Below are 18,006 nucleotides of genomic sequence, written 5' to 3' on the forward strand. Positions count from 1 at the left end.
GTCAACCCGCTGCAGGCTCCTCAGCACTTTCCTCTGACTGCGTATCCCTCTCTCCACCACCTCTTCAGAGAGCAGTGCGGAGATCACATGTCATTCACTGCTCCAAGTGCCCGAAGGCTCAACCTCTGCCGCCTGCTCTCCTATCTGCCAGGGCCTCAAACTAGTTTGCATTCCTGGCCATACTCTAGCCAACATTATCAGTTCCTTCATCTACCCTTCTCATATTGTGTTTCCTCCAATGTGTATGGCATTCATATCAATGATTCAATTTGCTGGAATACTTTGGTGAAATTATTTCTGGAGTTCTAAGACAGCATGCACACCACAATGATGAGTCAAGCCACTCATCTTTTTTTTATTACCCATCTTTATTCCTAAATGGTAGTCTTCCAAACCACCTTTTCTACCTCTTCGCTATCATATTCTTTATCCCATTTTTTTCTTCTTTCCTAGTTCCCGACCTTCCATCATTTTCCTGTTTCAAATATTTTTTTCTCCAAAATGTGAATATATATCATTTCTAAAGAGAAGTATAATTTTAGAAGTGCTGAATTTCTAAGTGATAATTTCTTAGTGTTGAAGTAATACCACCACACATTGGCCAGGCATAAACACATGTTCGCAAAGAAATTGGGAATGAAATGTGTTCGATGTCTATGTAAATCTGCAGTGAACGTGCTTTTTTCTGAATTTTTTCGCCTCAATACAGCACTCTCTCTGGGGCGTATTTCCAGTAGAGGGGTTGGCCTTGATAAATTGACTAATGTCGAGCTACGCTTAAGCGTGATATCCAACATGTACCCCACTTTTCCGAACACTGCAAAGTTATTGACTGTCTGACTTCACGTTCGCACAGGCCCACTACAAAAAAGGAGCATTTAGGTACTGTATAGGTGCCAACAACTTAAAACACCTCTAACACTCAACAGAAGACATGTTACTGATTCGGAGAGAAGGCTTCAAATTTTGCCTTAAGGAACCAGGTTTAGGTTGTTAAGAACAAATCCTTAAACAGTTAGGCAAGTAGTTGGTACCAAGACAAAAAGCTAAGCTTATTTACAGGTGCAAGACATATTTTGGAAATATTTAGGAGAACCTGATAAAGACATATTGGCTTTTAGAACTGGGATTTTTCCTTGAATAACTGTGTGTGCTCACCAGGTTATTTTCACAGAGACTCGTGCTATAGTTACACGGAGAAAGGGAAACTACCAAATGACCAGAGGAATATGATTACATCGAGAGCTCAGAAGTACTAGTGTAGACGGTCTGCTTCATGTTGGGTTATGGAAGCACTGAATTTACTTTTTAAAATGTAATCTTTAACTGATGGATCATTCTTTTGTTGTATAACTCTTTGATTTGTAAACTGTTTAACCATTGACAGCTAAGTCTTGTGTGAATTGCCACTAATGCAATTTCTAATATTAACAAGTAAAAGGATGACTCATTCGCACTGGGGTGAAACCATGTAAATGTTGCAAAAGCATGGTGCTGAATGCCAGTGTAGGATTACTGGGCCAGCGCTGCTAGGGCAAACAAGACCCTTCACTTGCAACAGTATATTGAGGATTTAAATGTGGACTATGTTGGAGGGGAGGGGCAGCAGGGAGTTTCCTTGGAACCTGCTGATGTGTAGAGGATACTACCACACCCCATCCACTCTCACAAAGGTTCAGAGCACAGAAAACATGTCCACTCCAAGGTCCAGTGGACAGCCAGAAACAATTGGCAGGAAAATATATTCCTGGGTGCTCTTCTTGGAAGACAATGAATACCTTGTAACCCATCTTCACTGGATATTACTATACAGCAAGTTATAACCTGTATGTCATGGGGGCAATGTTGTTCCTCTGAAATGACGACAAGCTATAGAGGCAATGCCCAAAATTTGTATCTGAGGTAGATAGACTTCAAGCCAGTCTCTTAACTAGTTGAGTATCTTACTGGGTTCATGATTTAAGGGAACGTTGGTCCCTTGCTTAGAAATTGACGTGCCTGTAAAAAAATAACAATGAAGGATGTTATCCACAAAAGGTACAAGAATATATTTTGATACTTACCTCATGAGGACATTTCACATGGAATTCAGACACCATCTGAATGACTTGCCTGATAACTTCTACTAAACATTAAAGGCCTGATTTTTGTTCAGGGGGTATATCGAAATTGTTAAAATAGATTAGAAGGCCTAAGCGAATGAATAAATAGCCAAAGACTTCAACAGTTTTGTGCAAAGCTAGCTACATTTTTCATTTCCAAAATCCAGACTATCTTGCAAGAAATTAAAAATGTGCATCTGACCAAGAATCACTTTATGTCAGCAGTGGCTCCAAATGTCACTGAGTGCTGGTTCACTTTTAAAACCATCATTTATGACCTCCTTCTAAAACTGCTCAACTGTCTAAAATGAGGGTCTCCTGACACCAGCCTCTATTGGTTTGATTACTGAAATCTTGAAAACCTCATTGTCATCAGGCTGTGTACCTGATCTCTGCAAAGAAGGAGTTGTGCCTCCACTTTTAAAGAAGCACACCCTGGAGAACTCACTAGTAGAAACTATCACCCTAATATGCTGAACCCTACCCTAGATGAAATAGTGGAAAAAAACCTAGCAGTTGAGCACATATTCTCCATTTTGGAAGTGTCAGCACCCCTTGATCCCTGGGAGCTCGATTTCTGCCTGAATAGGGACCCAGAAAAGGCACTGCTATAAGCAACTGACAAACTGGAAAACATTGTGAATTAAGACAACTCAAAAGATTTCTTTCTTAGATCTGCTGGCCTCTTTTGATACGTTAGACAACACAATTCTTCTCAACCAGCTCCAAAAAATGGCTATTTTGGGGGATGCGGGGGATCATTTTCCTTCTCCCTGTACTCTGTTCCTCTATCTACCCCATCACCGCTCTAATGGAGATCCTGCCATTAATGGGTTGTCATGGGTCTCTTTGATTGTAACTTCATTACTTATATATTGGCTATGCTGGACCATTAGTCCTTCCAATGAAACACCACAGATGCATGACAGTAATGTACACTGATGGCACCCACTTGTTGATGCAGCTCAAACTTCTTCTGAATCTCAGAATCTGCCTGAAAGAATTTCAAGCCTGGATGTGAATGAGTTTTAAAGATGGTCAAAGGGAACAAGACCGAGCAATGGCCTGTGCCAAAAAAACAGCATTGCTATATCGCCCTTCCCATTGTCTCTCCTTTTAAAAAACAATACTTTTTATTAACAGATATCAGCATATCAATCACATTACAGAGAAAGTAATAAATCCGGCAACACAATAACAATAGGCAATATAAACCTTACAGAATATAGCCTGGAAAGTCTAGGGTGAAGGGGGGTCTTCATTGCTGGTGGCAAGGGGAGGTTGACATATATCCCCCCGATAGGCATTCCACAAGCCCCATACTCGAGTCCACTTCTTAGGGCACCCTAGACTGTTTTTTCCCGAAACATTGACCAATCCAAGTCTTTCTCCCAGTCTCTCACTGTAGGTGGGAGTAGCGATCCCCACCGCTGGGCAATATTTCTCTTGGCAATCATAAGCCCCAAAGTAACCCATTGTGTTGTGTAATCATTTAGATCTGTTGGCTCCCATATATTTAATAAGCATCTACGGGCTTCCAGGAGAAGATGTGTGGACAAGACTGCGTTAATGGTGTCGTGTATGAGGCGCCAATAAGATTGTATAGACTCACAATCCCAAATTATATGCATAAAGGTACCCACCTGACCACATCCCCGTCTGCATTCACCCCCATCCAATCTCCTCATCCGTACCAACTGAGGTCCTGTCACATAAACCCTATGGAGGATTTTAAGTTGGACTAATCGGAGGCGAGCAGGTATTGCCACGACTCTGGGAGAGGAAACTGCATCTTGCCATTCCTCATCATCCATCTCGATACCATCTTTGGACCATTTCTCTCGAAGTGTGTGAAGAGGGTCTGGCATGTTATTTATATGTTTTTTATATATCAACGAGATAGTCCTATCTGGGATGTGGCCATCTAGTACTATATCTTCCAGTGGGGAGGATTCGGGAAGGGTACTACCCCTCTGCAAGTGGGAGAGCAAGGTGTGTGCAGAGGAAAAGTTCTGAGTCGGCCAATTCAAATTGCTGTTGCAGTGCAGAGAATGGTTTAATATCCAACTTGTCCCACAGATCACCGACGCGTGAGAGGTCTATTAGGTCCTATGTGTCAAGCCCCTTGCTTTTCCACAAACTACCCAGCTGTTCCGAGTTCCATAACGGTGTCGCAAGTGTAAGTCTGCGTTCCCAACCCATGCCCTTAGAGGCTGTGTGCCAGACATGTACTGAATGTTTGGGGCCCGTAAGTGGAAAGCGTCGCGGTTGGAATAAAGGGCTCTATTGTAGTTCCCACCAGAGAGAAGTAATCTGTCCACATTAGAACCTGGATCATCAGGTCGGGCGTAGGTGCCGTGGTTGACAGAGGCCAGGTGAGCTGCCCAGTAATACTTTTTGATGGTTGGGAGGGTGATACCCCCATCATACTAATTCAGGGAGAGTTTGCCAAGAGCGATACGTGGCTTTCTATTCTATACCAAATCTCGCTGGTGGCCCTCCACCTCCCTGAAGTAGGAGGCCGGGACCGGATCTAAGGAATTCTGCAGGACATATAAAAACCGGGGTAAGCACATCATTTTAAAAAGGGCCACCTTTCCCAGTTATTTATGTCTTTTCGCAGCCTAATCAAAGGGGGTGTAGGTTCCGGGTATAACGAAGTGAAGGGTCCAGGGAAAGAAAAATTCCCAGATACTTGAAGCCCTCAGTGCGTATCTGTATTGGACATCTCTGCAGTCCACAACCAAGGACCGCCTCGAATACGTCAGATAAAGCAGAATATTGTCTGCGTAAAGGGAGATACGGTCCTTCCACTCCGGAGACCAGCGCATGCCTTTAATCATTGGGTCTCTGCGTATCCAGGCCGCCAGCCGTTCCAGTGCTAGAGCAAACAGGAGGGGGACAACGGACATCCCTGCCAGGTCCCTCGACCCAACTCGAAGGTTGCAGATTTTTGTTATAAACTACCACTTGGGCAAGAGGCTTAGCATATAAAAGTTTTACCCATTACATATATTTCGGGCCAAACCCCATCTTCTCCAACACTGCCCAAAGATACGGCCATTCAATGGTGTTGAATGCCATGGTGGCATCAAGGGAGACTATAATAGCTGGTTCCAGGATGGAGGCCACCCTGCCCCGAACGCCATGCACCCTACGTAAGTTAATTGCAGTGTTTCGATGTTAAATAAAACCCAGTTGATCTGTATGAGCCAGTGCACCGATCACTGTGATCAGCTGGTTGGCCAGCAGTTTAGCCAGAATCTTGAGCTCTGTATTTAAAAAGGGATATCGGCCGGTACGACCCACACTCAGTTTTGGGCGTCCCTTCCTTGTGAATGGTGATTACTATTGCCGTCCTCTGGTCTATCGGTAGATACCCATTAACCCTGGAATCCTCGTACATAGTCTTAAGATATGGGGCCAGCCTGTATGGTTTAAGTTTGTAGAATTCGATTGGTAATCCAGTAGGGCCTGTTGCTTTACCCGATTTGAGGGACCTGATTGCTGTTGCGATTTCCTCATTAGTTATAGCCCTATCTTGGAGGTCACGGTCAGTAACAGAAAGCCCGGGCAACGTTATGTCAACTAACATCTGGCAGGAGTCTTCTATAGAATAGGGAGTCACTGAGGAGTAGACAGTGCCGAAGTGAGCTGCAAACATGTCCACAATGTCCTGGGGATCTGTGAGGGAACTACCCCCCGCCCATGAAGCTCCGGCCCTGGCCGGCTAGCTCACTCTTTCTTGTCTAACCACGCTAGTAGTTCCTCTGCCTTGTCTCCCACCTCGTATAACCGCCCCTGCGCTGCTCTCCCCAGGGCTTTAGCCTGGTCAGTCGCCAACGCTCTAAATTCCTGCTGTTTGAGTTTGAGATGGTGAAGTTTATCGGGTGTGACGTCTGATATCAGGTCAGCCTCCAGTTGGCTAATCTCCGTCTCAATGGCCTTTATTTCCCTCCGGTGCTCTTTCTTCTTTCCCGAGATTGAGGAGAGGGCATGACCCCGGATCACCGTCTTAAAGGCCTCCCACAGAATCTGCGGGGATTCCACTGAGCCCTCATTGTCAATAAAATAGTTATCTATGACCGCGAGGAGTTCCCTGCAGATTTTAGGATCTCGGAAGTACCACGGGTTGATGGGGGACACCCGTCCCACCTGTTTGTAGCTGAGGACCATGTAGAGCCAAACTGGCGAGTGGTCAGAGATGCCTCTAGCAAGATGTTTGATCTCATGAATGTGGGCAATTTGGGAAGCGGGGATAAGAAGATAATCTTTACGTGATAGGCTCCCATGAGCCCCGGAGTTGCACTGTGTTTGGGTAATAGGACCGCCAACCATCTACCAATCCCATAGTTTCAAGGAAGTCGGGGAGCCAACAAGAGGTGGAGTTAACTGCACGGGGTGGCAATCTAGTGTCCCCGAGACAACTGAGTTTAGGTCTCCTCCCACTATTAACAGACCCTCTGGGATAGCTAACAATGTCGCCCCTAGGTCTCTAAAGGTTGTAGCTTGTAAGCCGGGGGCACATAAACCAACAGAAGTGTGATCGGCTGTCCTTCCCATGTGCCCGAAACCCCAATGTATCGTCCTCGGTCATCTGTCCAGGTCGCCTGTACCACAAGGGGAAAAGATTTCTTCATCATAATACCCACCCCTTGTGAGCTAGAGGTAAATCCTGCATGTGCCAACAATATGTAACCCCCTCGATGCAGGGCCTTGCATCCATTTCCAATAAGATGCGTTTCCTGAAGCAAAATAAAAACCAGGGGTATGACGCTTGATGTATTGGAGGACAACACTACGCTTTATCTTGTCCCCCAACCCGTTGACATTCCAGCTTAACAATTTAATCCTGCAGTCACCTCGTGTAGCCATGACCAATTGAAAAATCTCTTCACCTCCTTTATGGAGAGTGCAGTAAGCGTGCCTACTTCCCCTTCTGAAATTACGATAGACGTTGCTGAAATAATGAATACAATAAAAACATAACAAAACACCCCCTCCCAACACCCCCCCACCCGCTGCCCTGCACTTTGGGCCTAAAACTGACCATTGAAAACTTGCAGAGTGCCTGTCGCCCTTGTAAAGAACTCAAAGTTGAAGATAAGGGGGGAATTAAAGAGCTCTGCGTCCCTACCCCCATCCATGACCCATGTAGATCCCCATGAAAGCAAGTAACTCTGAATCATATAAGTCTTCAGGCCCAGACAATTAAAAACAAGAAACCCCCCTCCCAGGCCCACCCCACTCCAGGCCCCACTCAGTTCAAATGCCGCAGTCAGCCAAGTCTCCCTCTCAGGCAGGTCGATTGTCTGCACACTCCCTGCCACTGCGGTTGTCCGGGCTCCTCATTCCGGATTATCAATCCATTCCGCCACTGCCGCCAGTTGCTCGAAGAACGACGCTCTGCCCTCCGCTTCAACCTGGAGGCGCGCCGGGACCAGCATCGAGTATTTCAGCCCCCTCTCTCTGAGGTCGCGTTTCACGGAAAGGAATTACCTCCTTTGCCTCTGCACCCTCTGCGTGAAGTCCGGGAAAAAGGAGATGTCGGCGTTTTCGTAATGAAGGGGGCCCCTGCTCTAGAGTTCTGGAGGATAACATCTCTGTCCCGATAGTTCAAGACCCGAGCCAGCATGGGCCGCGGGGGAGCGCCCGGTTTGGGACGGCCACGCAGGACCCTATGAGCTCCTTCGATGACAAAGAATTTACTGAGGCCTTTGGGCTGCAAATGTTTGAGAATGAGGTCTTCGACAAAAAAGATCAGGGGATTGCCCCTCCGATTTTTCCGGAACACCTAGAATGCGGAGGTTGTTGCGCCGAAGACGGCCTTCATAGTCGTCCAACTTGAGGTCCGTGAGTTTGCTAGAGTCTTGGAACTCGCGGACTTCCCCTTGCAGTTGCGGGACATCACCGACAAGACTGGAGGCTGTTATTTCTACTTGTTTAACCTTTTCATTGATTTCACAATATCGGCCCTGATAAGGTTAACGTCGATCGCCATAGTGTCCATTTTGTGCTCCAGCGAGATTTTGACTCTGGTAAGAGCTTCCATAACATCCTTCAGTGAGAGTTCCTGTTCCTCCTCGACCAGGCTCCCCTGGGTGGCATCTCTAGATAATCGGTTCTGCTGTACTTTTTTGAAACCGTGTATCGGTCCAGTTTGTTAGTCTGCGTCGGTTTGGTCCCTCGGCCCCTGAGCCTTTATTACGCTCCATTTTGTCGCCAAGTGCCTACCCGCGACTGGCCCAGAGCACTCAGGGCAAGCAGATGTGCAGCCTCTCTCAGCTCACGACAGATGGGCCAGCCGGTCAGGGCACCAATGTTCAGGTCTGGACCCCGGGGGACCCAACACCAATTCTGGCACCCCTCGACACAGTCCTCCGTTGCAGTGCCGGGAACCAGGCCGTCTCGGACGTGACCGGTCCTTAGGGTTGTGTCTTCTATAGTGCTGCATGCTTCCCACAGACCCCCCCCCGGGAGGACCTCCTCTACCTTACCGGTGTTGAACTATGTTAGTCACTGATTGCATTATGGGAGGCCATCCACCTTTTCACGTCACCCTCTGAGGTACCGTTCTTTACCGCTTTAGGGCAGCAGATGGGCTCTGTGAAGTCAAGCCCGGCCAGCTAAGTCGGCAAATGCAGCCACTGATGGGGCATGCCAAGGTTCACGGGCGCGCCGCCGCCATTTGCTGATCTGTGGCTGTTGTGCGCTATGCCAGTGTCGATAACTGTGCCCCTCCTGCTATACCGGTTCCTCTCTATGGGCCTTCGATCACCGCCAAACTAGTCCGACCCCGGCCTCCGCTCAGCAGCGCAGCTCTGTTTTGCCTGCGGCAGCGCCCACAGGATCCAGCGCCACCGTGCAAAGTCATCTAAGCAATTGGGCCGCTCCCCCAGCCTCCACCGGCACTGTGGGTCCCGGCTTGCGTTTTGTGTGCAGGCCTCACCTCTCTGGGCCCGTATCTTCTGTTTCCGATGTGCGAGGCGAGCCGGGATAAGCGGGTTGATGACCGCTACTTTTCCGCCACACTGGGTCGTCGTCAGATGGGACAGATTATGAATCAGGAAAGACGCGGGGAAGGGACGGGTATCGGAGCCTCACTTTACGCGGCCATCTTAGATCGATGCTTGCATTGGATTGGATGAGAATCTACTTTAACGAGCAAATCAAAGCTGTTTCTTCCTCTTTGTTTCATATATTGCTTTAATTAAGGAAAGTCCTGTCCTTCATTCCAAAACCCCTTCATGCCAATGTTCTATCCCAACTGAAATAGTGTAATGGTCTCTACTTGAAAATTACTTTATTATTGTTTTAGGACAACAATAACAAGGAACCGTTCGAAAACTATCTGTTTGAATGAGAAGTCATCTTGTATTTTCTGTACGCACATATATTTAATAATGGGCAACTGTTTTAGGAGTATTGATTGCTCTATATGCAGATATGTGTGAGACATGAGTGAATTTCTTTGCATATTTGTTGGGTGTTAAAGATCTAAAAAACAATGTTATGCTATTTTTGTATTTCATGATTAGCGAATAAATATGAGGATTAATAATAAAAGAAATACATTAATTGGTGTATATACAGTGCCTGTCCACATTGTGATTGAATCACTTGGTTAAATGGAAATTCTTTTTGATGGCATTATTTAATTTGCACCTGTTCCGTTGGAAAAATATTTTTTTATTTCGGTGGTACTGGTAACCCATAACTTTTTTTCAGGAAATAGACTCTACCTGGCCCTTCCAGACTGCATTCAACAAACTCCAAGACATTAAAAATGTTGTCATGAAAATTTTAATAGGGCTCAGACAATTTTACCATGTACCTTGGACCAGGAAGAAAACATACTAGTTTCTGGTTAATCAGTGGGTACATTTTCATAACCCTTTGTATCATGTGCAAAGTGCTCTAAAACTGGAGAAATATTGCCTTAAGGATGGTGTTTTCGAATCACAGCCTTCCCTATGCTCCAAGCTCATTGTTGCCGTTTATGGTCCACAAGATAAAGTGGTCTCATATTGTGAGTTGCTTGCTACGTTTGCCTGGACCCAAAATGTGGAATTGTCTTCCGTTTTTTTTTTTTCAAAACTCTTTTTATTGTATTTGAGAAATCGCACAGAAGACACAGCACTCCGTGCCCCGGAGGAGCTGTAGTAATTATAGTACATCAAAATCAGCGATTCAATTGACTTAAAGAAGATTTTTTCAACAACCCCCAACCCCTCTCCCCAACTCCCTCATCCTTTCCCTCCCCCTCCCTTCCCGTGTACAACGTCTCTTCGATACTGTGGATGTTAATTGTCTTCCGTTTAACCGGTTAAAACAGCCTTACCATCTGCATTTCATGAAATCAGTCAATAAATTAGTAGTAGTAGTAATCATTTGACTCCACTTACCCCCTACTGTTTTGGTCTCAGTAGGTTCAGTAAGAGCATCTACGAGTGTCATGATGAGTTGTGAACACTTTGACAGGTCCCATTGAAACCTTTTGTATTTTTATCATGTGCTTACCTGCAAATTCTTTTATCTCTTTATATGAGAAAGTGTGAAGTTTTAGACACACGCATGGAGGTGTTAGCCTCATGTCCGAATCCTATCTAGGTTGACATATTTCTGTTGTTTATATTATGGTCCCTGCCATAACATTCCGGACGCTGTCAGTGAAAGCCGACATGTTTCAACTGTTTTAGTTAGAACTGCAAATTATTTACATGTAAATTGAGGTGAGGCATTTATAACCACACTTATTTTGTCTTGGTGGAACTTTAGTGTCTCCACACTTAGAAACATGAAATAAAATCGCCAGATACTATAAAAAGTCAGGAATGTGACCATTAATTGGAGAGGCTTCACAACAGAACTCTTAAGCCAAACTCTCCAGAGCTGTGCAGAGAAATGGCATTCAGCCCTACACAGCTTATCATACCAGGTCAAGGGCTGTGATAGAAAATAGCTAAACATCAATTTTTTTTACTGAGAGAAGGTGTGCTGTGACATCTTAAGAAACGTAATTTATAGGCATACTATTTCTGCTTTTGCAAAATTTTAGCACAGCGCTCGGAAGTAGTGATAGTATGCTAGGAACTTGCTAACCATGTCATGCAATATTGAATTTATTTTCCCATTCTGTGTCATTACCGTTCATATTTTATGCACTGTACTTTGGTTTTAGAACTAACCATTTTAGAGTTGTATCCTATGTTTCTTAGTGCTATCTTCTGTGTACTATTTCTTTACAAAAGATGGGTTTGAAGTTCCACTGTTTCCCTGACCTCATCCAGTATGACTAATCATGACCAGAAAAAAACCCTCAACAGTGGGCTGTGTATGGGTTGCAGTCCAACTGGATTTCTAGTTCGTGCCCACAATCACAGTACAAAATAAGTTCTCTAGAAATTGTAAAGACTGTGCATATATAGAGGTATGTTGGCCTGGTAGTTTGGTAGAAAAAGGTAATTATTATTCCTGACAGGAGTATTTTAAATTGTGGCAGTACCTGTTGTGAACTATATATTTGTTTGTAGTGGGATATTTGCACCAAACACAACATACAAATATCACCTTAAGAGTTCTCTTCAGATCAGGCACCAATAACAATACTACACATTTTTGTAGCAGGTGACTGCTGATATGGACACATCAGAAGGACAGTGTGGGGGGAAGCTTGTGCAGGCTCATTTGCATAGTTAACGTTCTGCTTCTTCTGTTTGGATAATTTGCATTATTATTGGGAGTAAAATAATCAATATGTCGATTGTTTGTGGGCTCATCTGGCCCTTAAATGTAACAAAGGATCTATATCCAAAAATAAATGAACTCCTAAGGTTTAAGCAGTGCAAAGGCTGACACAACTGTCCCAACTTACGTTGTATATTGAAACAGAATTTCTTTTGTTGATACGAGATGTAACTGGACACTGCACCGATCAATGCCATTGCCAGCGCACTGGCTATTCCTGCTATTGTCCCGGTCTCTGCAGCACTGTCTAAGGTGACAAATACAACAAAAAACATGGATTACACCAAATGTAAATGCAGTAAAACAAGAAATGCTGGCAGAAGTTCTAAGATTCTAGAGTCTCCGGCAAAAAAATACTCAGTCCCAGGAATATCCTTAAAAAAATAACATTTTAGTATATGGATCTATTCATCCAGACACCCAATTTCCAGTATTTACATATCCGAATCAACAGAAACAAAACCCTTACTAAGAACAGGAAGGTTGCCCTGAGAAGTTACTTACTGAACCCGCTGTCACTGCTACCGCTTTCTCCCCCTCCACGGCCACCACCTAAAGAAGACAAATGCAGTACATTAAGTGTGCCTGGAGTACATTCTCTATGCACGGACGTGTAGGGCTGAAGCTTGAACAAACACTCAGAGGGAATCTGCTTTGGAATCTAGCAGTATTGCTACTCCCAGTATAGGCAGACAGAACAGATCATCTCAGCTAGGAAGATCACACGATTCTGTTAGAAGCGAACAAAGACAATCCATGAAATGTGCACAGTCTTGGAACTACACTCTCATTGTACTAAATTAACTGTTTAACTTCCGAGAAGTATTAAATCATAGTTTCTATATTACAAGCTGAAATTGTTTTATATGTATTGCTTTATAGCAATATATACAGTTTGAAGTTAAGATGTTAAATACCTAAAAAAAGAATTCAGTCATCAAACCTTAAAATAAACATTAAAGCAGATGGCGCAAGCACATGGACGAGCCTACGGCAGGACTAGGAAACCAACAAACCTGAAGAATATAGTAATACAAGCACATGCTGTGAATTTGACAGGTCTACAGGGAAGTTGGGACTGGGTACCTCCTAAAAATAAATGTTGATAACATGAGGCCAAATGCTGTGTTTTTACATCAGTTTTAGCCACATTACTCTTCTGGGGTGGATGCTAAGACGCAGAGGGTGACGTTTCCCTAGTGCACTGCTGTGACTGTTTGGAAGGGTGCCTCTCTCTCACGTGCAGGAGGTTTGCTGCTGCGAATGCATGCCCGACCAGGTGCTGTGATTGACTACTCTAGTCTGAGAGGCCAGGAGGGCGGAGCTCCACTTCCAATGTGGGGTGGAAGAGATGATGAGGTGGTTGGCACCTTGGCTAGGTGAATGCCGCAGCACCACCAGACTACACTGTCAGACCACAAAGAAATCACTCGCCATACCTGTAGACGTGCGCAGTCCTGAATGATAAGTTAAAAATTCATATAAATAACACTAGGTAAAGACCAGTCTCACCATTAGCAGCAACAGACATTTAAATGCGTGGGGGAATGTTGCTTACTTAAGTAAGGGGATATGTGCCTGAATTTAGATGGGTAATACCAACAACTACTATTAAAGTCCATTACTTTAGCAGTGTATGCGATAAGCAAGTCACAATTATCACTATTGCAATGGACTCGATTACCTATTCGCTTTTCTTTCCTTCTTAATACTTCTTACAGCATTGTGAGCTATTTTCAATCATTGGAGTAAACATTTCCCATTGAGGAATATTTCTCCTACAAACCAGTGTAAATACCAACAAAAATCCTATGAAAGATGAATACTCATAGCCAACATGTCGCAAAAATGTTTGCACATTTTTGTCCCTCCACAGTCTGTGCCTAACAATGCATTCTGGCATTCTTTATCTAGCAGCTTCCCAAAGGTCTACAGCACATTTAGTTTCCCTACTTGCTAAATATGCAAACTGACAAGGAGATCAACATGATTTTAAAAAGTTTTTTTGTCTATTTTTGAAGTACCTGATTAGTAATATTGGTATACTAAGTACTGTTTGCCCCCAGGTATGACTACTAAAAGCAATAATCCCAAATGTGGAATTAACAACCTCTCTGGATGCCTAGCCGCGAAATAGCCCATGGGCACTATTCTCTATATCAAACAGTTTAGCAATGCATTTCAATAAGTTAATCCTCAGCAAAAACAGTTGATGCTCTTCTCTGCAATTCACGTGTATGTTTTGCAAACATTCACACTTCAAATTAATCCTCACTCATAACCGCATTATGTCGCGGATCTCCCGTTGCTAGGGAAATTAACATGTGACTTTTCAGAGTGTGAGACTCTCTCAGCAGGGCAGAAGGGAACTAGTATTACAATACATGTAATATGCCCACGGCACATATGGTGCTGAAACGAATAATGTACTGACATCACCACGTTATCCTAACGTGGTTCGTCATGACAGTGGAAACAGATTTCTTAAAGAGAGACACTGCTTCCTAAAACTATTACACATACTGCAGGATCGATAATCTTCTAAACAAAAGTTCTCACAGCAGGCAATTTGCACTTATTTATTTTTTGTGTTCCATAATGGTTATTAAATTTTAAGAAGAAAACAAGGTTACAACAATAAATAAATCAAGAGATCATATAGATTTAAGGAGAGAGAGCCTAGAACTAGCAAACCCTAATCAGAACAAGAACGGTCCACTGGGTCTTGACTGAAGATCAAGAATTCTGTAAGAGAGATCTGGATCACGAGCCTGAGCATGAATTATTTCTTAATTAACTCCTGTGTTCTTCCACCCAATAAGTTTAACACATGGGAATTTTCCCAACATCTACATACATGTTTTTTTTTTTTTAGTGTATCGATCCAATGTTATTTCAACTTCCAGTGGCACTCCTTTGTTAGCTGTGATTTGCGAATCTTACAGAAAAACCTGTTTATTCATGCAACAGGGTCCAGTCACATAACACAGTAAATAATGATCTGAGTCAACCTTTTCCAAGACCGCTATGCCGTAGCCAATGACCATGTCTAGCTGAATTTGGATCTAGTCTACTTCTTGGATACATTAAGTCAGATTTAAAGAACCATACTTGGAATATATTCATTTGAGTACTTTTTAATAATCAGTATATGAAGGTACAATAACAATCCATTCAATTCTCAATCGAAGCATAACTTAAAGCGGCGTACGTGTACAATTAAGGGTGCAGCTCACTATCAAACTCTTATATGTGATCATGTTCATGTAAAACTTGAGGAACATACATACTTCAAAAAGTACACAATCTTCTCTTGAAAGTAGCACCATCTTCAATAATCTGAAAGGTTTGCATGTGCATGCACGCAAGCAAATGTATGGTGCAGTTTGTCGTGTCCCTTCCCCAGCCGTGTGAAGATGGGGGTGACAGAGCGGCCAGGAGCGGCTCCTGGGTGTTGTAGTATGCCAGAGAGTGGATTATTACTACGTTACAAGATATACCCTCACGGTGTCACAGATTACAACCTTATGAAGCCCTGATGACCTTCCTCAAGTTTCATTTTGGGAATGAAACATGTTGGCTGTTTTTATGATTGATTATGAATTTTGGAATAAAGAAACCATTTGAAAAAATCATTATGGACTAGATTTACTTTCTTTGGTGCAACTCTTTTGTTTAATTTGTATTATAATCTGTACTCAGCGGCACCAAAGGGTGACACAAAGGTTCATTTGCAGTACAACAGTGAGGTGCTATCCAACGGGTCCGTCGCCCTGCATCTTTTTGGTTTTAGAGAGTGAATTATAGGTGGGGTGGGTGGTAGTTCACCCCAAGCAATAATGGCAGTATTCTTGTTCTGTCCAGCAAAGGTTTCAGTCATTTAAATCTAAACTCAATCCGTGGTAGGTATGGTATTAGACAAAAAAGGCAGCAAGGAGGGATGAAGGGGCACTAATTACCCCCATCGTCATCTCCATTTTCTAACCCTGTCCCGGTAGTCCATGATTAAAGATGGTTGAGGGCATCCCTGAGACAGTTTTATTACGCCGTCTTTATTGTTTGTCTTTGTGTATTGTACTGTGTGGATCCCAAAATATTTGTTTGTGCTGTCTTACCCCTCCCTTTCCATCCCAGGTGTTGGTCTGCACAGGGATGTTGTAGCAGCCAGATGATGAAGCATGCCAATATTAGTGGGTGAGGGCGTTTTTACAAAACCTTGCATTTTCCCTATAGTGATTTATTTTTTAGCACTTGTATAGCGCAGCGGATCATCCCCAAGGGGATCTCTTGGCATGACACTAACAGGGACCAGGAGCAGTGCAAATCCCTAAAATATCCAGATTTTTAGGCTATTTTTGTGTCCCAGAAAAGTACAGCAACGTATCTCTTCTGGTAACCTGTTCCAATGAAAGGGGGCAAGATAGGAAAATGCGCGCCCTCCCATTCTAGATTTATTGATCTTGCATGGCACTAACAGGTTTTGATTGCTTGACCTGAGGAGGCGACCGAGGACATAAGTCCTCGTCTTCTTCCTTAAATAGGCTGGCCCAGGCCTCGAGTTGCCTTAAACACCAGTGTGAGAAGTTTGAAAACTGCTCTTTTTTTGACGGGCAGCCAGTGTAGGGCTTGGAGCAAGGGTCGCGAGGGGGAACATCTAGGTTTATTCAAGACCATTCTTGCAGCAGTATTTTGCAGCACTTGGAGCCTAGTGAACAGTTTATCCCTGGCTCCGACCAATAGGGCGTCGCCATAGTCCAATCGGCATGCAATAAGTGCCTGAATCAGGGTCTTTCTTGCAACCAGGGGATCCAAGGAAATACCTTTCTCAGCATCTTCAGGATTCCAAAACAAGTGCCCGAAAGTGATTTTACATGATCTTCGGACAACAGTTTGCTGTCCAGCAGAACTCCCAGATTCCTGACCTGCTTTGTAGTGGAAGGAGGTTCCCCCAGCTCAGTGGGCCACCAATCTGGCGTCCAAAGTTCCTCCGCCTTCCCAAACAGGACAATCTCCGTTGTATTGGAGTTCAGCTGGAGAAAATTGTACCCCATCCATTCCGCTATGTTCAACATACAGGTCTTGAACTTGGCTCTGGTGACAGCAGGGTCTGATTCGAATGGAATGATCACCTGCGTGTCATCCGTATGTATATATATATATATGATTTTAGTTTACTTAGACTTAAAAAAAAAAATATATATATATGGGCGCCTGAGACACGCCCATAGAGGCAGGTGAGAGCTATTTGAGTGGACACTACCAGAAACTGTTTGATTGACCTTCATGAACATTGCCTCTGAGGAAAGGGCCATCCCTGAAACGCGTCAGGCTTTTATGTTCGAAGGAGACTCTGAAATCTGCTGGGGATCGAGCAAGTGAAATGGATTCAAATAAACGTGCTTATTGAAAAACTTCGTGTGGCAGTGCTTCGCAAAAGGCTACCTGTTCTGATTGAATACATATATATATATATATATATATATATATAGCTCTGGTGGCAGCAGGGTCTGATTCGAATCGAATGATCACCTGCGTGTCATCCGTATATATAAAATCACACACAGGTTGCCCCAAAGAAAGGATCCTCAAGCAATTTGCATTTTTCCTTTTATTTCAGACTCCTTCTTCTTGGTAAAAAGGCAGCGTGCACCTCACTTCAATAATTTCTTGAACTCCACCAGACGCGTTTCAAGAACTCATGTTCCCTTTTTCAATGGTTCCGTGCTGCAATGACAAGTTCGTTCAGTTCCTTTGCACAAAAAATATATAGTCAAATAAATGGAATATTTGCAATTACCTGTGGCTTCTTCCAGTGGGGTAACCTTTGTGTGTTTATATGGAGCGGCTGTGCCCAGCCGCGGGAGAAGCCCGCTGCTGTAGCAGACCCTGATGGCGCCATGAGGATGCTATCGTTATTGGGAGGTATTTTCCACAAAGTGACTGAACGAGACATTGGTGTTTAAATGTGAGTGAACATCAAACCCACATGGGCTTTTAAAGACTTGTAATCTTTCTGTGTTGGTGAATGACTCACTCGAGTAACAAATCACGGAGCACTACAGGAACCAGAGGGCTGTGTGCGCAGCCACGCCCACCGGGGCAGGCTCTTTAAAATACATCAGTGCACGTGAAAACTATTTCATCATTCACAGCATGC

General features: G+C 43.9%; 1 protein-coding gene across 3 annotated transcripts in view; it reads right to left on the reverse strand.

Annotated features, from left to right (window-relative positions):
- The window catches only part of CD99L2 (CD99 molecule like 2), a 497,554-nt gene that overhangs the window by 85,464 nt on the left and 394,084 nt on the right, over positions 1-18,006 (reverse strand). For all 3 annotated transcript variants that reach the window (XM_078688659.1, XM_078688658.1, XM_078688657.1), the window contains 2 exons: positions 12,354-12,401; positions 11,977-12,096 (listed from right to left, as the gene is read on the reverse strand). In XM_078688659.1, coding sequence (XP_078544785.1) covers positions 11,977-12,096; positions 12,354-12,401 — 168 coding nt within the window. The remainder of the gene's footprint in view (positions 1-11,976; positions 12,097-12,353; positions 12,402-18,006) is intronic.

Source organism: Lissotriton helveticus, chromosome 4_1 (assembly GCF_964261635.1).
Source record: "Lissotriton helveticus chromosome 4_1, aLisHel1.1, whole genome shotgun sequence".
Lineage (NCBI taxonomy): Eukaryota > Metazoa > Chordata > Amphibia > Caudata > Salamandridae > Lissotriton > Lissotriton helveticus.